Source organism: Pongo pygmaeus, chromosome 1, assembly GCF_028885625.2.
Source record: "Pongo pygmaeus isolate AG05252 chromosome 1, NHGRI_mPonPyg2-v2.0_pri, whole genome shotgun sequence".
Taxonomy (NCBI): domain Eukaryota; kingdom Metazoa; phylum Chordata; class Mammalia; order Primates; family Hominidae; genus Pongo; species Pongo pygmaeus.
Window position 1 is genome coordinate 24970979 of NC_072373.2, and position 24979 is coordinate 24995957.

Below are 24979 nucleotides of genomic sequence, written 5' to 3' on the forward strand. Positions count from 1 at the left end.
CTAAAAATACAAAAAAAAATTAGCCGGGTGTGGTAGCATGTGCCTGTAATCCCAGCTAGTCGGGAGGCTGAGGCAAGAGAATCGCTTGAACCCGGGAGGCAGAGGTTGCAGTGAGCCAAGATCACAACATTGCACTCCAGCCCGGGTGACCATGCGAGACTCCGTCTCAAAAAAAAAAAAAAAAAAAGAATGCATCTCTCAAAAACAGATAGATGATAGATAATAGATTAGATAGTGTAGATAGATGATAGATAAATAAAAATCTTAAAGCAACCTTCTAATTCACATCTTCCTCAGGGCTAAGTAATATCTTAAATATGGAGATTGGCTGAATATTATATGTGTACCTCTTTTTTTAATTCAATCAATGTCTTTCTCCTTCAGCCCATCCAGAAAACAACCAATGCCACAAAATCCAATTAAGAGTCGTGGAGGAAGGAGGAATACTAAGTACACACAGCTGTAAAGATCAAGTAACTACACCAAACTTTGACTCCTTTAACAACTTTGCCACATCAAACTTTATTTGGCTCCTTAAAGGAACTCATTTTAACAGAGCTGCCAGCACACAGCATAGCTCAAAAAGATCAAGTTTTTGTTCTTTATTGATGTTGCTATAAAGCACACTAGCTTGTCTGATGAAAGCTCCTGGGATTGGACACCGGTCTGGTAATTAGGAAACAGAATTCCCCTCTGGGCTTCATCCTGAATAGGCCGTGATCTCCGCCAAGTCACTTTACCTCTCTGGGTTAAAGTATCCTCATTTCCAAATGAGACGACAGAACCAGGTGATCTTAGGTCCCTTTAGGTGTCAGGATTCCAGGACTATGTGATTACATGATTCTATCCTCTTTCATCAATGTAGTCAAATTAAAAGAAAACAAATCTGCAACCCGAATTCACCCAACCCAACCCCATTACCAGAAGGATGGTGCCATCAGCTAAGACCTGGTGTGCCAACACAGAGCAACCAACGCTTCTAACAACGGAGTGCCACAGCTGCTCCTGGTTAAGCCCTTGACCCCAGACGTTTTACTGTCTTGGGTTTTGGCTCGTTGTATTGTTGATTTTTCTTTTCTTGAACAAAACATTCCCCTTGGTATTTTGATATAAAAAAGAGGGTTCACGCCCGTAATCCCAGTGCTTTGGGAGGCCGAGGCAGGAGGATCGCTTGAAGCCAGGCATTCAAGATCAACCTGGGCAACGGAGTGAGACTCCCCCATCTCTAGAAAGAAAAAAAAATTAGCCAGGTGTGGTGGCACACACCTGTAATCCTAGCTACTCAGGAGGCTGAGGCAGGAGGAATGCTTGAGCCCAGCTGAGCCCAGGAGTTCACAGTGACAGTGAGCTATGACTACACCACTGCTCTCTAGCCCAGGCAACAAAGCGAGACCCTGTCTCTAACAAGGAAGGAAGGGAGGAAAAAGTGAAGAAATATATGGACTAAGCTAAGAAGTAGGTCTCAGAAACAACCAAACTTTTGCATGTTGTGGGCTGACTGTTCATGTCCAAGGCCAAGGCCGGCTCGGCTGTGCTGTGAGGTCTGAGTCAGCATCCCTGTCCTAGCAAAGCCCCCGGCACTTTATTTTCCTCCCTGTTGCTCAGCAGGACTCACTTCTTGAAAATGCTTGCTGTTCCTACAGTCATTTCTCTGTTGATTTTAATAATCTTGCCACACCAAACTTTATTTGGCTTCTTTAAGAAACTCATTTTAACAGAGGTGCCAGCACACAGTATAGCTCTGAGCCATAATATCACCTCTCCCCGATAGGGTTTGGCTCTGTGTCCCCACCCAAATCTCATCTCGAATAGTAATCCCCACGTGTCCTGGGAGGGGCCTGGTGGGCGGTGATTGGATCATGGGCGTGGATTTCCCCATGCTGTTCTCATGATAGTGAGTGAGTTCTCACAAGAGCTGATGATTTAAAAGTGTTTAGGGCAGTTCCCCCACCTCACTCTCTGTCCTACCACCATGTAAGATGTCCCTTGCTTTCCCTTACCTTCTGCCATGATTATAAGTTTCCTGAGGCCTCTCCAGCCATGCGGAACTGTGAGTCAATTAAACCTGTTCTTTATAAATTACCCAGTCTCAGGTGGTTCTTTATAGCAGTGTGAAAATGAACTAACACATCCCTCGTGAGACAACGGATGCTGCCTCCCATTTATGGAGCAAAACAACTTATACTCCAAACAGTGCTGGAAGCTGCCAACTTTGCTAATTATGAGTGAGCAGCTCCTGGCGGGGACGCAGCGGGGCATATTAAGTGGTGCAGGTAGGGCCGAGGAGGGGCCTCCACCCCTGGCTTGGTGTGAATCAGGGACGTGAAATTGAGCACCTCTGCTCAACACAGACTAGATGCAGGGTAACTGGGCTGGGGGGCATTTCTTAGGAAGAGGAGTGAGTTGCGAGGCAGGGGCTTATGCTCCATGGGGGACAGTAAGAAGAAAAGGAAAGGAAGAGCTAGGTTTCACTTTACCATTTATCCTCTAGAATTTGGGCCTGCACTGACTGGGAGACACCAAGCTAGCAAAAAACCTTTTTTTTCTTTTTTTTCTTTTTTTTTTTTTTTTTTTGATGACAGAGTCTCAATCTGTTGCCCAGGCTGGAGTGCCGTGGTGCAATCTCGGCTCACTGCAACCTCCACCTCCCAGGTTCAAGCGATTCTCCTGCCTCAGCCTCCCGAGTAGCTGGGATTACAGGCGCGTGCCACCATGCTCAGCTAATTTTTGTATTTTTAGCAGAGACGGGGTTTCACTATGTTAGCCAGGCTGGTCTCGAACACCTGACCTCATGATCCACCCGCCTCAGCCTCTCAAAGTGCGTGAGCCACCACGCCCGGCCTCTTTTTTCTTATTCTTAATTCATACAACTGCTGTTCCTTCCAAGTGAGCACATGCTCTGCTAAAGTCCTGCAAAGCCCTCATCCAAGCGGATTCTGTGAAAGCTGCAGGCTCAGAAGGACAAACACGTGCCATGGAAGCATGCTGCACTGCCTCCACGGCCAGGGGATGTTTTCATGAGAAGTGGAGATTTTCCTAAGGGGCAGTGGGTAGTCATCCCCTTTCAGGGAAACATGTTCAGGGCCACAAGTCCAGTAAATCCATACTCCCCCACCAGACCACAGCTGCTCCTCATCAAGCTGAGAAGGAAGAGAAATAAGATGTTCTTCTGTAGCTCACATGGATAACACATCAAAGAGTCTGTGGCACCAAGAAGTTAATCTTGACTTTAGAGAAAATCTTGCTTTCCCTGAACACAGGTGAGGTGACAAGCTAAAAAATTAAACCAAAGAGCCGAAGCAGTGATTATCTGGCATTTTTTGGTCACCCACATTTATGCCACACTTCCACACCAGTCTGATTTCCTCTGGAGAATTCTCCCACTGAGTGCACTCCTGGTGAGGGGATAATCCAGGGGCCTGCCCTTCCACTGCAGAGATTAAAAGGATGCCTGGAGACCCTGCCATACTTCTAGTTCCCACTGTGTACAGCCAACAGGCAGCACTCACCCAAGCTCAGCCTTAGACGTTCAAAGTGATTCAAGGACAGAGATCTAAATCTGGCTATTCTATTGTTTCAAGCCTTGTTTTCTGGACTTTCCATCCATTTTATGAGTACTCCAATTCCCTTCCCATAAGTTCCTTTTTTGGTTATGATGACCAGAACTGATTTCTAAGAATCTTAACTGCCAGGCCTGGTGGCTCATGCCTGTAAGCCCAGCACTTTCGGAAGCCGAGGCGGGCGGATCACTTGAGCCCAGGAATTCAAGATCAGCCTGGGCAACGTGGCAAAACCTCATCTCTACAAAAAATACAAAAATTTGCTGGACGTGGTGGTGGGCGCCTGTGGTCACAGCTACTTGGCGGGCTGAGATGGGAGAATCGCTTGAACCTGGGAGGCAGAAGTTGCAGTGAACAGAGATTGCGCCACTGCATTCCAGCCTGGGGGACAGAGCAAGAACTTGTCTCAAAAAAAAAAAAAAAAAAAAAATCTTAACTGATACATTCCTTACTGAGAAACCTGACACCTCATAACCAGGAAGCCTATCAAGAAACAAAACACGACAGGAGAAAGACGAAAGAATAAGGGGCAGGGAGCAAGCAATAGAGAACCACAGCATTTGGGGACTGGTAGGATCTTAGAGGTCACTTTGTTGAGCTCCTTCATTTCACACACAAGGAAACAAAAGGTCCAGGGGGATGCAGGGAGGTTTGCTAAGACAGAGAGGTTTGCTAAGGAGTGCCCCTCAGCAGCACCACCAGCCCCATTCGCTGCCAGCCCCTTTCTAGGGCATGACTTTTGGTACTAAAACTGCCAACCAATAAGAGGAAAGGATGTCAAAACTGAACACATTTTCCTCCAGTCAGCACATATGCTTGGCTGGCCTCCGCTCAATTCTCTTATCACTCTCCGGAACCTGTAAGAAAAATTATTCCAGGATAAGTCATGATCTCGTTATGACCGAGTGGCTTGAAATCCCACAGCATCTGGGCCAGTTCCCAGATCCAGATGATTTCACATGAGCTGGGAGACCACCTCTCCTTACCACCCCACCCCGCCCTCACATATTGCATCCCAGTGGCTCTTCCAAATCCCTTCCCAGACCTGCCCCCTACCCAATCCTCTTGTGAAATGACCACTGCAATTAGAACCCCATTGGACAAGGACTTTCAAGCTACACCCAAAGGCGTGCTGATGACATAAGACAATAACAATGAGATTCTGCTAGATATGGGATTCACTGTAGCAGAATGTGGCCTGTACCATTTCCCAACGACCACAGAGAAAGGAAGCAGGATAACCTAGGTATCTGTTCAGTGGAGAATTTAGAAGCTATTGACACAATGTGTTCTCTTCCACCCCGGTCTGCCTATACCTGCTCTAAAGGCTCCCAGTTTGCAGTAGCCATAGGGAGACACAGAAGCCCAGATATGTAGCTCCTCATCCACATCCACATGCACGTGTGTTCAGACAGGACCTCTCTCCCTGCGCCCCACTCGAGAGTGGGTTATCTCAGACCTACGGACAACGCAGTGCCCTCGCAATGTGTGTCCCCTTATTCCCTGGCCCTGGACCTCCCAAGTCCTATTTCCTACTCTTTGCATGCCGGGGAACTACCTAATCATTTGGCTATTTCCATAGCCACAACTCTGGAATGCAGTTACTAATTCCTTTTTCTTAAAAAGGTTTACAGAACACAGTTAAATTTTTTTTAATCCAAGATACAAATGTCTCTATTATATAGGGGACCATCTGGGCTGCTACAGCTAGCTGGCTATGTTGCTATCAACTCTTTTTTTAGAGTTCATGAATCAGTTGCCAATAAGAAAAAAAAGAAGTAGTTAGTGCCAAGACTCTGCTTCCCTCCCCTGCATTCTTCCCCAGCAGGAGAGCTGCATCCCGGAGTCAAAATGGACCATGCGAACACAAAACCAGAAAATATACTTAAGACTGATGCTCTGGAAATGTCAGCCCACGGTTCGAGACGCTGTGGAGGTGGGAGGTGGTGTCAGCTTACTTCCCAGCCCTAGGGCCCACCAGCTAAGCTAAGTAATATTGTGTAGCCTCCACAGATCTAAGATGTATGCACAAGAAAAGGAATAAAAGGAGGGCAAAAGAGAAAGGGAGAAAGAAGGGAAGATGAACAAGAGGGAAAAAGAAATGAGAGAAAAGAAAGAATGAATACCCAAGGGCTGGGAAATCCCTAATGCCAGGGACTCACCAACAACCACAGACTTCTGAACCAGCCAGACTGCCCAGAGAAGCCACTGAGCAGTGGTGGGAGCTGAGTTCAAATTGGAAACCAAAACCTTGAAAGAATATGAATGGGAAAGCTGATGAATGGAGAGGAACGCTAGGTGGATTCACGGTGGCATGGCCTGCCATTCCTCCCTTACTAGGATGAAAGGGATCCAGTGAAAAGAGAATCAGTGAGTCATTCTGTCATCCCCATGTCCTGAGCATGCACCTTTGGTTTTGTTGTTGTTTTTTGAGACGGAGTCTCACTCTGTCGCCCAGGATAGAGTGCAGTGGCACAATCTCAGCTCACTGCAACCAACCTCCGCCTCCTGGGTTCAAGTGATTCTCCTGCCTCAGCAACCCGAGTAGCTGGGATTACAGGCACGCACCACCATGCCTGGCTAATTTTTGTATTTTTAGTAGAGACGGGGCTTCACCATATTGGCCAGTCTGGTCTCAATCTCTTGACCTCATGATCCGCCCACCTCAGCCTCCCAAAGCGCTGGGATTCGGTTTTTACAGACACGGCAAACGATCAGAAATTACAGCTCCATTCTGGCCAGACAACATACCCCAAGGGCAGAAACCACCCACCTCACTCACGTGAAGGCAGTTTCAGGTGTTAATTACACTCACAAGCAACCACAAAAACAGAGTAGGGAGCCCTTCGCCAGAAGCCTCTGGATAGTGAGAAGCAAATGATGGTTGAATAAATGTGTGATTAATTGTTCCCACTAAGGCATTCAGCCCAAAGAGTGCTAACTGCAAATGGGCACATAAGCATTCTCCACCTCCCACCCTCACCCCAGGAGGAAGAAGAAAAGCAAATTCTATCCTCCACAAAATATATGGCCAGGTAAGTGTGGGATGTGCATTGCTATGGAATTTTTTGTTGTGGTGGTAATTGTGTACATGTGTGAGAGAGAAACTACCTTTTTACAAATCTGGTTGTTTTTTAAATCACGTTTGTGACTCAAGGCAGCTGAAAAACATTAAAAAATAAATCATCCCCCAAATTGTCTCCCAGTGAGCTGACAACCTACTTCATTTCCATACCCCCAACAACCCCCAGCTTAGGGGCAAATATGGAAGTGTAAGACTTCAGCTCCTCTGCAGCACAGGTAAGGCCGCCTGGTCCACACTCTCTCCTCCTCAACCACGGATGTGCTAACGCTTTGCACTGATCTGAGAACAGAAATGCAAATAAGGTTTTAATGAACAATAACAAAATTCTTGGCAAGATGCCCTTTGTGCTTAATGGCAGGTGCATTTCTCAGTTCTCGCAAAGCCAAAAACATTCACAGCCCTAAAATCACGGGAAACACCGCTACTCTCTTCCTGGTGAAATCCTCTGGAAGAAACAACTGTAATCATGAGGCAAACTCCCTGGCAAAGCCCAAGAGTTGTCTTCAATAAAATCTCTGTTTAGGGACCATTTGTAACTTCTCACAACTAGACCTTAATGCAAAAACTTCAATAAAGATTTTATAACTATTTTGTTCACTTATGACATGAAGGTTCTAAGAAATGCAGTAAAACAGACCAGATACTTCAGCAAATGCATGAAGTGGGTCCTGCTGTTGCTCTAGCCTAGAGAGGACAGCAGAGAGACAGCAACCATCAGGGGCCAGAGGGTCAAGAAACAGCAGAGGGTCTGTGCAGCATAGACTGAGGAACAAGAGTTTCTGCCTGTAATATCACAGGAGCCACAAAAAATTAAACATTAAACACTTGATCCAGCAATTCCACCTCTGAATACATACACAAGAGAACTAGAGGCAGGGACTCAAGCCCTGGATACTTGTACACCCACATTCACAGCAGCATTATCCACTGTAGCCAAAAGGTGGAAGCAACTCAGTGTTCGTCGACAAAGTGGTGAACAAAATGCAGTCTATCCATACAACGGAACTGTCGACAGAAAGAGTCAAACTCTGTAAAATATTTGAAGAGATTTATTCTGAGCCAAATATGAGTGCCATGGCCCATGAAACAGCCCTCAGGGGATCCTGAGAACACGTGCCCAAGGTGGTGAGGGTGCAACTTCGTTTTACATATTTTAGGGAGACATGAGGTATCAATCAAATACATTTAAGATATACATTGCAGCCGGGCGTGGTGGCACACGCCTGTAATCCCAGCACTTTGGGAGGCTGAGATGGGCAGATCATGGGTTCAGGAGTTCAAGACCACCCTGGCCAACATGGTGAAACCCCATCTCTGTTAAAAATACAAAAAAATTAGCCAGGCGTGGTGGCATGTACCTGTAATCCCAGCTACTCAGGAGGCTCAGGCAGGAGAATTGCTTGAACCCGGGAGGGCAGAGTTTGCAGTGAGCTGAGATTGTGCCACTGCACTCCAGTCTGGGTGACAGAGCAAGATTCTGTCTCGGGGAGGGAAAAGAAAAAAACAGATATACATTGCTTCAGTCCAGAAAGGCGGGACAACTCAAAGTGGGGGTGGCAGGTGGTTGGGGCAGGGGGTTCCAGGTCCTGGGTAGATTTAAATTTTTTCTGATTGACAGGTAGCAGGCTTCAGAGAGAACAGACTGTAAATATTGCTTATCAGACTTAAGGTCTGTGTTGATGTTAAATGCTAGTTGGTGTTTCCTGAATTCCAAAAGAGAGGAGGGCATAATGACACATGTCCCACCTCCCTTCCCCTCATGGCCTAAACCAGCCTTTCAGGTTAACTTTCGAGTGCCCTGGCCAGGGAGGGAGCCCATTCAGATGGTTGGTGGGGGGGGTGGGCTTTGAGTTTTATTTTTGGTTTACAGAATATTACTCAACCTTAAAAAGGAGAGAAATGCTGACACAGGCTACAATATGATGAACCTGGAAGACATTATGCTGAGTAAAAGAAGCCAATCACAGGAGGATAAATACTGTATGATTCCACTTATACGTGGTGTCTAGAAGTAGATCAGTTTAGAGGGACAATGTAGAATGGTGGTGGCCAGGGGCTTGGGGAGGAGAGAATGGGGAGTTACTGTTTAATGGGCACAGAGTTTCTGTTTGGGAAGGGAAAAAGTTCTGGAGATGGATGGTGGTGATGGTTATACAACAATGTGAATGTACTTAGTGCCATTAAGCTGTACACTTAAAAACGGTTTAAAAAAAGTAAATGTCATATATGTATTTTACAACAAATTTTTTTAAGTTAAGGGAGCCAGACTGAGCCCCAAGTAGAAACTGCAAGGTAGGGTGAGATCCCTTTCGCTCTCAGGTAGCCAGGGGAATAGAGACAGTTGAGAGAAGCGTAGAAGCAGGATAGAACTAGAGAAAATGGATAACTTGTCTAAGTTTAGACCTGGGCTAAGTCTAGACCTGGCTTAGTCTATTAAGTCTAAGTCTAGTCAAGTCTAGACCTGGGCTAGACTATTAAACAATAGAGTCTGAACAGAAATACCCAGTCTGATTCAAACTCAATTAGTGTCTATACATACTCCAGAGGCAGAGGTAAAAGAGACAGCCCCTGCCCTCCATTTGCTGACCAGCAACAGGGCCTGTATCAATCCTTCGGCTGGAGTAATCTAATTGTTCTTTCAAGATAATGGCCTCTGAGACTCAGGTGGTGACGAAAGGTTCTGTTCTCAGAGCCCCTGTCCCAAGCAGGAGTGCCAAGGCCCATGGTGGCAGTGGCAGAAAGCAGGCAACTCCTGGAGAGAGAAGCCATTTCCTCTCACAATGGCACCCTGGGCCTCTGAGCCTCATTATCAGACTCACTCGTGGGTCCGAGATGGCACTGCATTGACTCCCTTTCCAGAGTCACAGAGCAGATTTGCAGGAGCGGGCCTCAGTCCCCACGGGTCTGCTAGTGCACACAGGACCCACTGCACACTGCCAGACAGACCGTCCTAGCCAGACATGGCTCCTGCAGCCAGCCACCACCGTCCCCAAAGTCACAAGCTCCCTCTTTTCTTTAAAAGAATGAGACCCACGGGCCAGGTGTGGTGGCTTACACCTGTAATCCCAGCACTTTGGGAGACCGAGGCGGGAGGACCACGAAGTCAGAAGTTTGAGACCAGCCTGAAGAATATGGTGAAACCCCGACTCTACTAAAAATACAAAAACTAGCCGGGTGTGGTGGCATGTGCCTGTAATTCCAGCTATTCAGGAGGCTGAGGCAGGAGAATTGCTTGAACCCAGGGGGCAGAGGTTGCAGTGAGCCAAGATCGCACCACTGCACTCCAGCCTGGGTGATAGAGCCAGACCTCGTCTCAAAAAAAAAAAAAGAATAAGACCCACAAGCTTCTGGGTTCATAAGCCAGAATGAGGCTACCAAAGAGGTGACTTTTCTCTGCTTTCATGGTCAGTCTGAGAGCCACCAACAGTCATGCGCTCAACACGTGTCCACCAAGTCCTCCTGAGTCCCGTGAACACATATATTGGACTCCAAGGGCCCTGTTCTCCATCCACCCCTGCTTCACTTAGAAAGTCCAGGCACAGGCACACAGAAGTGTGTAAGAACACAGGTTTGTACCTGGAGAAGAACAAACAACCCACACAACCTGTGGTAGGTTGGAGTGAGTAAAGTTGCTGATGGTGAGACCCAGGCTCGTCAGTGACAGCACATGGAAAACTTAGATCCAAGAGGCAAGAAGGCTCTGCTTGTAGAAAGAATAATAAATAGACATATCTACGGTGCAATAAAGTCTACCTGTGGGGTTGGGGCTGTGAGATGGGGAGTTGTGGGAGACTGCCTGGAGAGGTAGGTCAATGCTACGTTGTAATAGGCTTCCAACCCCAGATTGAGGGGTTTGGACGTTATCCTACAGGCAGTTTACGTCGATCCCATGAGACCCCAAGATTAGTCTTCAATCCTCATGCCCTAGAGCAGGGATCATCTTAACCAAGATTCTCAAGTCTTTTAATGCCTAGGACACTGTGCACACAGAAATGGTGGTGGCCCCGTTACAGTCTATCACCCTAATCTTTAGATATATTTTTTAGTTTTTTATTTAGGCTTTATTTTAGCATATGCAAGAATGTCTCCTGTTTGCTTCTCTTTCTATGCCAAATTAAAAATATTTGCGAGTCTGATCATTATGCCCTGGATTTGTATTCAGAAACCAGTTCAGGATCTAGCTGTGCATTTAGAGTTTTCAGTGACCAGTTTCTGGGAGTTACGTAGATTCCAAGTGTCATTAAGAAATGCAGGCAACCCTCAGCTAACCCTGTTAAGATGCAGACACTCTGGCTATGAATGATCCCAAACAGCAACCACTTCCAACCCTGCAGATCTGAGTTGGTCACTCATGCAAATGACCTCACTATTTGTAGCAGAGCTCATTTAATGCTTCTTCTCTAGATTAAAACAGTTCAGCTTATTTTTCTAAACACCCTCCAGGTCCTAGAAGAAGAAGCAACTCAGAAGCAATATGAATGGCAAGGATTTCAACCTGGAATTTAATATCTGCCTTATCTAACCCACAAGGGGACTATCTACACCTAGTTGTCAAAGGATGGAAGAAAGGTGTATTTCACAATCTATGATTTAAAAAAAATGGGTACCACAAGATAGCAGTGGGATCGCTATCTTGAAGCACAAAATCAACATATGTGATGTTGGAGAGACTAGCGTGCAGCCCCCTGCGTCAGCCTCGACATCATCCTCTGCTTTTGGGCGTACACATGGGTTGCTGGGCTGCAGTCACCATCTGACAGCCCTTTCCTGTCACAGCTTGTCTTCTTTGGTGTCTGTTGTTCACAGCCTCTCCCCAGCAGTGCCCTCCTCCACACCTTCAACCACCCTGATCTATCCTATCCACCATCTCCCCTCCACTTAATTCTGGACTGAAGCTCAGTTAGCCTCCCTTACACAGAGAGAGCCACCAAGTCTAGGATTCCATGGGCCTTCAGCAGAGCCCAAAAATGTGCTTTTTTTTTTTTTTTTTTTCTTTTGAGACGAAGTCTCACTCTGTCGCCCAGGCTGGAGTGCAGTGGCACCATCTCAGCTCACTGCCAGCTCCGCCTCCTGGGTTCATGCCATTCTCCTGCCTCAGCATCCCGAGTAGCTGGGACTACAGGCGCCCACCACCACGCCTGGCTAATTTTTTTTTTTTTTTTTTTTTTTTAGGAGAGATGGGGTTTCACCATGTTAGCCAGGATGATCTCCATCTCCTGACCTTGTGATCTGTCTGCCTCGGCCTCCCAAAGTGCTGGGATTACAGGCGTGAGCCACCACGCCCGGCCAAAAATGTGCATTTTTAATAAGAATCCAGATGATCGTCATAACCAGGTAAGTCTGGGAAAGTATTCATTGAGGAGGAGTCTGTCAAGCTTAAGCTGGCTGTAATAAATTATCCAGATCCTTAACTTATTTATCGGCAATCACTGAGTTCCCACCATACTGCCCCATGCTGGACACTGAGGCCACAAGTGAGGGCAACAGTTTCTGCCCTCCAGAAGCTTACAGTCCAAGCACAGAGACAAATACAACAGTGGGACTCAGACCAAGGGACAGGTGCAGAGGACAAGTGGACTCAGATCGCCAGGGAGAATGGGGCTTCCTAGAGGACAAAGGCTGCAGCAGAGCCAGTCAGGTGAAGAATGAAGTGGGGAACAGCATTCCAGGGAGACAGAATAGCCCATTTGGAAATTGCAAGAAGGTGAGGATATCTGGAACACAGAAAATGCAAAATGTGGCTAAACAGTTAACTGGGACCTGGTCCTCCCAGCCCTCTTCTAAACTTTGAAAGTGAGAGAAACCAGAAAAAGCTTTAGTCTGGGAATAACATGGAAGGATCCTTTCAGGTATTAGATCACTCTTGGTAGCCATGCGTGGGAAGGATTAGTCCAGGGGAGATGATAACCAAGGAGGCCAGCTTGGAAGGGACCACGATGCTCTGAGAAACAGCAAATGGGGGCCTGAACCAAGGCAAGGAAGGGAAGCATGGAAGGAAGGGGACAGACATGGCTGGTGACTACAGAAGGAGCAGATGGGGTAGAGAGGGTCTCTGGGTGAAGACTAAACCCACTAGGGCTGTGAGGAGTGAGGAGGGCATGAAGACAAGCTCGGCTGGGATCCAACTGCAGGGCATGGGGCAGGTGGCCCCATGGACACACGGGTCAGTGTCGGGGGACAGGTCTGGGAGGCCAGGAAACTACCAACATGGAAAGGAAGGTGCAGAAAGAAGAACCCACAGGGGAGATGGAGGAGAAACAGGGCTCCAGAAAAACAACATTTGAAAACAGTTGCAAAGAAGACACGGAGAGCAGTCTCAAAGCCATGGAGAGGCCAAGATAAGCACTAAATGGTGCCCAGAGATTACCACAGGAGACCACTGATGTCATCATCAAGTGCTGAGCTGAGAAGGGGCAGGGGCACAAGCCAGGTGGCCAGAAAGGAAATAAGTGTCTTTGGAAAAGAGATAAGATACACAAATAGCAAAATGCTGACACTTGCCAATTCTGAGTGGTGGATGCAGAGGGCTTTGTTTTATTAGTCTCTGTGGTTTCCGAGTGTCTGATGTAAGAATCCAAAGAGGTGATGGCAGGCAGGATGTGGTGAGACAAAACCGCTCTGCAAGGGAAGAGAGGTTGAGCAGCATCTAGAGGGCCTGGGGACCAAAGGCTTGTCTGCAGCCCAGAGACACCACAGCCTTTGAATCTGCCAGGGGGTGGGGACGGGTGGACCTGCGAAGGGCAGTGGCTGAAGACACAGACAGGTGGGGAAAAGTGATGGAGCAATGTCCACAGATAACTAGGAGGGGAGGAAGTGGCCTCAGATGAGGGAGAGACTCTGCTGCTTCTGAGTCTGAGAAGGAAAGATAAATCATTAATCAGAAGGCTGGGGAGGGGCAGGATCCTAAGACATCCCTGTCTGATCATCTCTATCTTCTCCAGGAGCTGGAATTAAAGTCATCTGCTCAGAGGTGGCCAGGGGTGGGGGGCAGTTTGGGGAGCTTCAGGGGGCTCTGAGAAAATGACAACAATCTAGAACAGTGTTGTGGAAGCTGAAGGAACTGACTCACATCCAGCTGATGAGTTAGAAGGCAATACTGAGGCCAGCTAACGTCAAACCGTGCATCCACCTGGGTCCCAGCAGCTCCTGGGTACCTGGGGTGAGAGAAGAGAGGGAAGAGAGTGGATTCCTGGGAGACTGAGGCATCCACTACAGGAGCAACAGGAAAGAGGATGCAGCAGTGGAGAGCAGCAGCAGGAGCTAAGTGGTGGATGATGAGGGGTGATGACACAGAGGAGGAAGTAAATCCTACAGGAGCGATGCATTGAGAGAAGAAGGAAAAGCCACAGTCAAAGGAGGGCCAAGAGCCCCTGGGGCAGCAGAGTGCGGGAGTAGAGAACAGGGAGCTCACTGCAGAGGCAGGTCCAGGGCAGGTCAGGGGGCCCAGGGACCACAAAGATGGAAGTGGTCACCAGAGGGGAGGTCAGACAACCAACAGCACTCAGCACCTTGCAGGACAGCAAGGACAGGACAGTGACCAGGAGCCAAGTCCTCAGTGGTGCCCAGTGGGACAGTGACCAGGAGCCAAGTCCTCAGTGGTGCCCAGTGGAGGGGCCCATGGGAGTGAGTCAGATGACGGTGGCAAGGGCACCATCCAGATAGCACAGCTACTGAAGAATGAGGCCCCAGAGGAACCTGTTTGCAGACTTACTGGGAGAGAGGTCCACAGCAGAAAACAAGTCCAGAGAGCAAAGCGCAGAGCCGTGTGGATATACAGAAGGCAAAAGCACCAGGTAGCCAGAGGGGCTTGAGTGAGGCAAGGGCCCGGGCACAGCTTCAGGGCCAGTGTAGGCGAGAGCTCCAATTGCCTGGCAAGAGCCTCACAACATTCACTGCCTTTAATGTTTGTTCAGTAACTCAAAAGTCAAAGACAAGTTACTTTAGTGTCTCTAACATCCAACCCGTGAGGCCTTGAAACCTCACCAAACAGTTGGGATTGGGGCTGGTGCCTGATTGTTTTAGGTGACCTGTGAATTCTGCACACTTCTCTCCTCTCCTCTCCCACATGACTGCAGTGGAAATACAATGATGACGTAAGCTTTCTTTTTCAGGGGGAGTTATTGCAATGCAAACAAGGATAAAGTGGCAAGCAATGCAAACAATGATAAGGTGCCATGCATCAACCCAGACATTACATTTTCCAGGTGTTCTCTCCAGGGATAGCCAGTGCTTCTCCCCAGCCTGCTCCTCTGAAAGAGAACCAGCTCCACTCTCATCAAGAAGGGTCCTGTACCCCATGGCAATGGCCAGTCTTCTTTGCAATAATTAGCTTCCAAAGTTTCAAAGTGCCAAGCATGGGGGAAAATGCACATTGTCCAAACTACCTAGAAAGCAGTCCTTAAAAAGCAGCCAGAAGCCAAATCAGAAACAAGTTACCATTAGTCTGTTCTCCCACTGCTAATAAAGACATACCTGAGACTGGGTAATTTACAAAGAAAAGAAGTTTAATGGACTCACAGTTCAGCATGGCTGTGAGGAGGCCTCACAATCATGGCAGAAGGTGAAGGAGGAGCAAAGGCATGTCTTACATGGCAGCAAGCAAGAGAGCATATGCAGGAGAACTGCCCTTTATAAAACCATCAGATCTCATGAGACTTATTCACTATCAATGAGAACAGCACAAAAAAAAAACCCATCCCCCATGATTCAATTACCTCCCACCAGATCCTTCCCACAACACGTGGAGATTATGAGAGCTACAATTCAAGATGAGATTTGGGTGTGAACATAGCCAAAACATATCACTATGTCAACTGGAAATGCGTCAAGCCAGAAGGAAACAAGAATTTGTCCTACGAGTATTTATACCAAACACTCTCTATGTGTCAGGCACTGTTCTGGGCTCTGGAGAAACAGTGGTAAAGTAGAAAACGTCTCTGCTCTCATGGAGCTTCCTTCCACTTCAGCTGTGGGGCAATGGACAGTCACGGAGGGAGGAGATAAAAGGGGGATGGAGCAGGCTGGAGCTGCAGACATCCCACCTGAAAGTGAGATGCCAGAACGGACAGGGGCATCACAAGTAGAACAAAAAGCGGAGACCAAGTAAGACCTGGCAGTGAGTGCAGTACCCTCATCTGAGTAGGCCAAGGCAGGGTCATAAAAAAAACAGGCTATTTATTGTCAACCCCAAGCATCCTACCATTTCACATAAACCCATTTTTTGTTTCCAGGTGGGTACTCTGAGAAACTGAGATGTTTACTAGATTTCCAGAGGCTGAGTCTGTGACAAGGTGGAACTGGCAAAAGGCTCCACCATGAAGACATCTTCTCTAACAAAACTGCCTCTCAGCAAATATGTATGTCATCCCTGTCCAGGGCCATTTAAACCCTCAAACGGCAAATGCTGCTGTGAATCCAAAGAAATTTCAAGGTGAGATGGTGCATCAGATCTTTCTAGGGAATTTTATTGGGAATTAATTTTATTTGTAAATTGTCAAAACTCACAGTGATTCCAAATATAAAAACTTCAAAAGCTAAAAACCTGAAATTCAGTAATGAATCTTTGATCTTTTCAAAGAATAGCTTCATCTGTGTTTATATAAATGAGACACGCTGCAAACAGGCTTAACCAAGCTGGAGCAGAGAAGGCTCTTGTGAGTAAACACTGTTCATTTTAAACTGGCTGGAAATACACATCACTTCACATCAAAAACCCTTTACAACACTTTTTTTTCCTTCTAAACATCCACATGCAATTTTTTTTCTTAGAAATGGGGTCTCACTATGTTGCCTAGGCTGGTCTCAAACTCCTAGGCTCAAGTGATCCTCTTGCCTCAACCTCCCAAAGTGCTGGGATTACGAGCATGAGCCACTGGGCCCAGCCATATGCAATTTTTTAAAATACACAAGAGATCATCTTTTCTGGATAAGATTACTGATGATTTTATTTAATTACAAATCATTGTATTTTCAAAATTTTGGACAAGGAACCTGTACCATTTTATAAGCAGAAGTCTAATTTAAATAAATAGAATTTTCCTCTTCTAAAAAAGGATATATAGCATGTCTTGAGTCTGGTTGCTGTTGCTATTGTAACCCCAATCAGAAATTCCAACTCTAAAATTTCATTTATACAGAGAAAGGTAATCCTTTGGATATAAATTATTATCTAAGTTATGAATCCAAAAATAGTGACTACAGTTAGAGAAAGGGCTTAGGCTTAAGAGTCTCACAGACCTAGCTCAAGTCCATGCATACCAGCTCCAATACATATCAGCTGTGCAACCTTAGGCAACCTTGTAATCTCTCTGATCCAGTTTCCTCATCTGGGAAATGTCCGTTATGAGGACTAAAGGGCTGCCTGGGCAGTAAGAGGCCAGGTGCCTGAGGATACGCAAAGCCACAGAAAAAACTCAGTTTTCTTCTGCTTCTTCCAAATGTGATAAATGTACTCAGAGATAGTAGCTGAAATAAAATAAATGGGTAACTTGAAATATTTTCAACTGAAAACAAATGCAGATAAATTTTCAAAGTAAAAAACAAGACTTGAAAGAAAGGCTGGCCACATCTATCCTTGCTCCCAGACATCCAGTGGGAAAAAAAGGGGAGGAAAACGATTGGACTGAGAGATCCTCTGTAAAGTACTTAAAACTTGTCCTACAGCAGACACCCAATACATAGTAGCTACCATCATTACCCCTAAGTAGGTACGTACAATTCAACAAGAAAAGCACGCCATCTTCATATCTTACAGCCTAGGCATGGCAGCATGGCAGGCATTTTAACTGCTATATGTTGTTAAGTGCCCAATTCATTTTTTGGGGTATTGATATATATCACACAATCAATATGCCTTGTCCGATCAAGAAGTACATAACGAATATAAGAAGCTGGAAAGAAGGCAAACAGTCTAACATAAAACCAAGTCTCCTCAATTTTGGTCGAAATAATTACTACCATGTAACTAACACCCAGACATACAAACCGTGCCCTGAAATCAGGGTGTCTCTGGTTTCCCAGTTCGATGTTCAGGAACCAAATCAGTGTGATGGGGTTTGGGTTGTTTGATTTGGAGAGAGGGAAAGGGACAGAGAAGGAAAAGACTAGGAAAGGAGGGACTGAGACTATGAAATTATTACTGTAATTTGAAATCAAAACGCACAAATTCTTTTCATTATTAGAAACAAGAATCTTGCCACTTCCACGAGGAATCTGGATAAAACCTGAGTTGGGATTTGACTGCATTTCAGCCACCCCTCGATAAGGGGGTGAGTATTGAGAAGCTGGAGGACAGAGCCAGTGCTGGATGAGGGAACACCTGATTTTCATTCAAATGTCAACCAGCTGCACAAACCACTCAATTAAGCTGTTCTTGAATTATTAATCATCTTCCCCTGAATGAGAGAAAATTATTCTTTCTGGTTACTTGCTCTGCTTCAGGGACCAATTCAGACAACTCCAAGCCAGACTCGAGTTTGAGGGAGCTCTCTGATACCTGACACCCTCTGGCCAAGGCAAAAACAGAAAACAGGAAATGAAGTATTGCAGAAGAAAAGGGAGTAGTTGGCCTTCTAGAATCCAAGTAACTCCCCATATCCAAAGAAGCTGAGAAAGTTCCTTTAAAGCACATTAGCAGAGGTTTGCTGCACTGCTTGGGCATGATCTAATCTGTACTCCTTTCTATTCTAAATCAGGTAAGTTTCCTTTTCCCTTAAGAACTGTCAACAACTTCAAGCCTCAATTTTCTACCATAGATTAGACCCAGCCTTGCAGAGCAGAGAAGGGAGGGTTTAAAATCCCATTACTTCTAAACAGCGGAATTTTTTTAATCATCCCCCAAATATCTATGTTTGGATTCCCTGTCACCCCCCGATTCCTAAGTCTACTGATGCACGGATTTACACAATCTCAGAAATGGGGGAAAGCTTAGCGATTATCCAGGTCAATTTTCTCACTTTAGAGACGTGGAAGGAAGCCAGCAAGGGTCTTTCCTAAGGTTACATAATCGGAAGCCACCTTCCTCCCCGAGTTTCCCCTCTCCTCTGTGTCAGAGCCCTGTAGCAGGAGCTGCTCTAGCTGCTTAGTTCTATTTTAAGACAAACTCTCACTCTGCAAACCACTTATAGAAAACAAGGGCATCTCACCCACCCTGCAATTTTCTTCACGTCTTCATTTTGGGTCATCCCCACAGTATGAGAGTCTGTGATGCTCACCAGAAACATGCCTCCAGGAATTCGTCTCAGGGTCCTTCCCTGTCACCTAGACGCTGGACAGGGCAAGGTTGTTAAAGGTGGGAAATTATGCACTGGGGTGCTCCTTCTAAACATTTGGCCTTGGCCATTCTTCCCACCAGCCCTCTGAGGGTGAGGATAGGGGGCTTAAACAACCTCAGAGAAGGAAGGCTCGAGAGTTGCATGCACTCGCTAAATGTTGCACAGTCTTTGAGAGGACCGGCGTACGCACTCCTGCGCTCTCTCTCAGTACTTCTCTTCCCCTATTCAGAAGCTTTCGCTCCTCTATTCCCACCCACACCTAAAGAACTGGGATCCACGGCTGCCCTCCACCTGGCGTAGCCCCGGGAAGGGTGACAGGAAGCTTGTGCGGGCTGGGGACGCTGGGGGCCTAGCGGAGGTTCGCCAGCTGCAGGGGGTCTTCAGGAGTCGGACTTCAGACGCCAAGAGGGCAGAGGAGGACACCGTCGTCGCTCTCCACGGTCTCTCTTCGTGACTTTCCTCCATGGCCTTAATAATGCCTGCCCTTCCCCAGTCTCCCTCGCCTCCTTGCTCTTCTCTTCCTCGCCTTTCCCCCACCGCCTTCCACTTCGACCCCCATCGCCTGGTCTCCTTCCTCTCCGTGGGCTCGGCTTCTCCCTACCTCTTACAAGGCGCTCCCGTCGTGTTTCCACTTTGTCTCCAATTATGTCTAAATGCAACCCACCACAGATGTTGACATTTTAAATGTTTAGTTATTATAGCTACTTGACTAATTGCCGGGACCGACGGCGGCGCTTCTCCTTCGCCTCCCGCCGGCAGGAGAGGAGGCGGCGGGAGAGGAAGGGGTTAGATGTGGTTGTAGCCGCGGTCGGGCCCTGCAGAGGGTGTCCTACCCGGGCACCAGCGGCCCCCCGCCTCCAGCCAGGGCACCGAAGGCCCGCCCGGCGGGATGCAGCGAACTGCCTCCTGCCCCGGGACAGAGGAGCGGCAGAAGGTCCAACCTTCCGGTCCGCCCACGCCCGCAAGGTGGAAAAGGTGGGGTGAAATCGGGGAAATTTAGCGAAATTGGGGCGAAAGAAGAGAGACCAAAGTGAGTTACTCACGTGCCAGATGGCGAAGAAGATGAGCGCAGCGCACAGCACCAGAGACAGCATGTAGCAGAACGCAGCGAAAGTGAAGGCCATGGCCGGCGGACCCCAATCCCACCACACACTCCAAGAAGCCCCTAGGAACCCGATGTCTCCCTAGAGGACCGCAATCCCTCAAAGGAGCCGCGTCTGCACGCTCCTCTCCAGGCTACTGCCCAGGAGGGCGCACAACTAGCGGAGCGACTCGAGGGTCAGCGAATAAGCGCTGGATTCCCGCAGGCTCCGGCGACCCCAGACCCGGCCCTGCGGCGAAGACCGGAAAATGTGTGTCAAGTGTCGCCGGCGGGAACCGTCCGCAAATCGAAGAAGAAACCAAATCAGCAGCGAACACCTGCAAATTAGTGCCAAGCTGTGAGCCCCTCGAGACCAACACGACAAGCGATGCGACGACTCCAAGGAGGACAGAGGGAGGAGGTCCCGTCCGCCCCAGGAAGAACTCTCTGCTTTCCTCCACTAAACCGCAGAGGAGAGACGAGCGCTCCGCTCCGGACCCTCCCGCGCCACCGGGGCGCAAACAGATAGTGTCCAGCGAGGTGCCCGAGCGGCCTCCGAGCTCCTCCCAAATCCCAGAGCCGGCAGCGCTCTTTCCCGAGAGAAGGGGTCTTTAGGTAGCCGGGAGGAGGTAGGTCCCGTTGGTCCTGCGCCCCAGACGCGGCTTCCAGCGCAGCCGTGCGCTCCGAGGCGCGCCCGTCCCCAACCGCGACTCTGGCCAGCCAGCCTCCGCAACCCAAGTGTCCCGGAAACTGGGGGTCGGACCGGGGCGAGCACTGGCTCCACCCAGCGGGCCAACTCCCGCCCGGGTGGCTGTAGCAGTGGGTTTCAGGCCAAACGCTGTAGCTCGCTCCACCTGCTGCTGCTGCCGCTGCCGCCGCCGCCGCCTTTGCCACTGCGAGAACTGTAGCGGTGCGACCCGGGATTCCCTCCTCTCGGCGCCCCACCCTCGACTCCTGTTCCGCTGAGCGCGCCCTCCCAGGCGGGCGGAGACTGCAGCGCCGGGGGCTGAGGAAAGGTGGGTGGCGAAGCGCCGCCGGGCGCTTGGTGGCCGCTGCCGCCGCCACTGCAGCTGTGCACGCCCGCCTCTCGGAGGAAACTTGAAGCCAGCAGTACAGACAGGGCTGGAGGCCGAGCGGAGGTGGGGCGGGACCGGTTGGAGCAGGGACTCTTTAAACACGTGCGTCTGGAGGAGGTGGGAAGCTGCGGAAGGGTATGGTGTGTGCCTCGCGCCTAAACGCGGCAGCCGCCCCTCCCGGTTCTTGCAGTTTCGCCTATCGGAGTGGGAAGTGTGGGGACTTGGGGCGTTGCCTGGTGTTGGTTGGGGATACAGTACAAGCCTTGGATCCCAAAGCTGCTTGGGTGGATTTTACCAAACTGTAGCATACTCAGTGCTTAGGGCTGCGTTTACTGCTCTGCTCCCAGACCCTGCAAAATTCTCCATTAACGTCCTTCCGTTGCATCCTCTACCCTCCCCAGCCATCCGACCTTGGGACTAGGGAAAGGTGGACTTGGTGGACTATTCTGCCTGAAGAGGCAGCAACGAGGGCTCGGTGGTATTGGTGTTGGTCCTAGTGGAATTGTCAAGAGGATGCTTTTGGAGGTAGACCGTTTTCTAGCTGCAAGTTACCTAACCTCTTTAATCCTTAGTTTCGTTATCAGAAAAACATAAATAAGAGTAGAGTCAAGCCATTTCAAAGGATTAAAAGGGAACATAAGTAAAAAACCTAGCACTTGGTATACATTCAATAAGTGGTAGGGATTATTAATTGCACCTTTTCCCCCAGTGGCCCAGCATCTTGGAAGTTCCCCATGCTTGCTTTGCAAGAGATTCCTGACGCTGCAGTGAAAGAGGTCCAGTCATTCCAGATAGAACTTCAGTTTCAGACAAGTCATCAAATCCAGAAAGCAAAGAAAAATACCCTGAAAGATGACTGGCAAATCTCGGTGAAAGAGTAGACGCACCTCATGGATTGGAGTGAATCTTAGAGCACCTGGTACCTTGCACAGAGTGGGAACTAGATAAATAACTATGGCTTGATTCTGACTCTGGTGTGCTAGCTTTCATGCTCACAGATGTGATTCCGATGCCTTGAGAGCTGGAAGGGATGAATTCCAGTAAGCTAGAGATACAGCTTTCCAGTGACAGAACTGGAATCCTGTCTGCGGACTCCTAATCCTGGGCTCTTTCTACTATGCCCCAACATTCCTGCAGCTATTTGGCCACATCATTTATTTATTTATTTATTTATTTATTTGACAGAGACTCACTTTGTCGCCAGGCTGGAGTGCAGTGGCGTGATCTCGGCTCACTGCAACCTCCGCCTCCCTGGTTCAAGCGATTCTCCTGTCTTAGCCTCCTGGGTAGCTGGGACTACAGGCGCGCACCACCATGCCCAGCTAATCTTTGTATTTTTAGTAAAGACGGGGTTTCACCATGTTGGCCAAGATGGTCTCGATCTCTTGACCTCGTGATCTACCCACCTCGGCCTCCCAAAGTGCTGGGATTACAGGCGTGAGCCACCGCTCTCGGCCCTTCAATTTATTTTATTTTATTTTTTTGAAGACAGTCTTGCTGTGTTGCCCAGGCTGGAGTGCAGTGGTGCTATCATAGCTCACTGCAGCCTCAAACTCCTTGCTAGGACTACAGGCATGCACCACCACACCCAGATAATTTTTGTTTTGTTTTGTTTGCAGACATAGGTCTCAATATATGGCCAGGCTGGTCCCAAACTCCTGGCCTCAAGCAGTCTTCCAGCCTTGGCCTCCCAAAGCGCTGGGATTATAGGTGTGCACCACAGTGCCTGGCCTCATATCTTCCTCCAGTTTAGAAACTAGATGCCTTTCAGTGAGAAGTGGAGAAACTAGAACAAATCCAGAGGCTGATGACCAGAACAATGAACTGATCAACGTTTTGTTGCCTCTGGGTCAGGACTGGCTACATACTTTAGAGGGCCAAGTGCAAAATGAAAATGTGGGACTTTGTATTAGGCCGTTCTTGCATTGCTATAAAGAAATACCTGGCCAGGCATGGTGCTTTACACCTGTAATCCCAGTACTTGGGGAGGCCGAGGTGGGCAGATCACCTGAGCTTAGGTATTTGAGACCAGCCTGGGCAACATGGCAGAAACCCCACCTCTACAAAAAATACAAAAATTAGCCGAGTGTGGTGGCATGCACCTGTAGTCCCAGCTTCTTGCAGGGCTAAGGTGAGAGTGTTGCTTGAGCCCAGGAGGTCAAGGGTGCAGTGAGCTGTGTTCACGCCACTGCACTCCAGCCTAGGCAATAGAGCCAGACCCTGTCCCAAAAAAAAAAAAAAAAAAAAAACCTGAGGCTGGGTACTTTATAAAGAAAACAGGTTGAATTGGCTCACCGTTCTGCAGGCTGTACAAGCATGGCACCAGCATCTGCTCAGCTTCGGGGGAGGCCTCAGGGCTGCTTTTATTCATGGTAGAAGGTGAAGCAGGGGCAGGCATGTCACATGGCAAAAGCAAGAGCAAGAGAGGGTTGTGGAGAAGTGCCACACACGTGTAAATAACCAGATCTTGCGAGAACACTCTCTTTATTGTGAGGACAGCACCAAGCCATGAGGGATCCACCCCCATGACCCAGACATCTCCCACCAGGCCCCACCTCCAACACTGGGGATTACATTTCAACATGAGATTTGGGCAGGGACAAATACCCAAACTATATCAAGCTTCTTGTTTAAAAATTAATAATTTCAAGACAGCAACAGCAGAACATTAAGCCAAGCATGAGGGCCTTCTGAGCACAAGACCCTGGACAGCTGTAGAAGCTGAATGCCTGTGAATCTAGCCCTGCTCTGGGTTATACCCTATGTTGCTTTCTCTTTTACATAGGTATTTCTTCCAGTATAAATTGTCATTAAAGAAAATTTGGAGGCCAGGCACCGTGGCTCACACCTGTAATCTCAGCACTTTGGGAGGTTGAGGCGGGTGGATCACTTGAGGTCAGGAGTTCACGATCAGCTTGGGCAACATAATTAAGACCCTGTCTCTACAAAAATGAAAATAAAATTAGCCAGGCATGGTGGTCCGCACCTGTAGTCTCAGCTCCTCAGGAGGCTGAGGCCAGAGGATTGCTTGAGCCCAAGAGTTCAAGGCACGGTGAGCTGCGATCATGCCACTGCACCCCAGCTTGGCTGACAAAGCGAGATCCTGTCTCAAAAATATAAAATAATTTGGAAAATCTAAAAATGAAAACATAAACACCACAGTTTGCTGCTCTCAGATACCACCAACACAATCCTGGTATATTTCTTTCTAGCTGTTTTTTTGCTTTTTATTTTATATAGATCATTTCTTTTTATTGTTGTAATTGTACTGCATAAAATTTTGTGACACCAAAATTCTGAGTCCCTTTGGGACCAATCTGATCTTTTGTTTCTGCTGGTTCTTGTTTATGGAGTCCTTGCTTCTTATCCATCTAGTAGATTTTTACTGTGCCAGCCTTGTTTTGAAGTTTTCTTACAGTCATTTGAGGCCGAAAATGATGTCATCTTTCTCCAGGGAGGATTTTCAACTTCTTTTTCCAGGTGTCTAGGGGAACCTAGTGCTCAGGATTACCTTAATCCAAATTCAGCATTTGAGATTTTCCAGGATGACCAAGATAACTGTGGTCTGTGTGAGGGCTGCTTTATTTCTGGTTCAGCCTTACTCACATGGAGCAGTCCTTCTGGATCCCAAGTCAAAACACAGGGCTTATCAAGTCCCAACCCTTGATGGTCCTTGGACTCTGACTTTTGCCCCTAGCCCCACAGAGTACTAAAGGCATAGCTCAGTGTCCTCCTCAAGATTAAGAAATGCCCCTAAAAGCATACCTCAGTCACCTCCTCAAGATTAAGAAATGCCCCTAGAAAAAAAAAACTGGCCCCAAGAGCTAAACCAACCCCTCTAGATTCTGAATCACTCTCAGCTTTTGATCCCAGTAATTCCATACTCTCTTATTAGGTCTCTGATG

At 48.0% G+C, this 24979-nt stretch overlaps 2 protein-coding genes across 2 annotated transcripts in view; one reads left to right on the top strand and one right to left on the bottom strand.

Moving 5' to 3' along the window:
- Window positions 1-21139, bottom strand: part of LOC129028076 (protein cornichon homolog 3) — a 126575-nt gene extending 105436 nt beyond the window's left edge. The window contains exon 1 of the mRNA XM_054474219.2: window positions 19961-21139. Within this exon, the coding sequence (XP_054330194.1) occupies window positions 19961-20041 (81 nt within the window). The 5' untranslated portion in view covers window positions 20042-21139. The remainder of the gene's footprint in view (window positions 1-19960) is intronic.
- NVL (nuclear VCP like) overlaps window positions 1-24979 on the top strand; it is a 549783-nt gene that overhangs the window by 129656 nt on the left and 395148 nt on the right. The gene's annotated exons all lie outside the window — the stretch shown is intronic.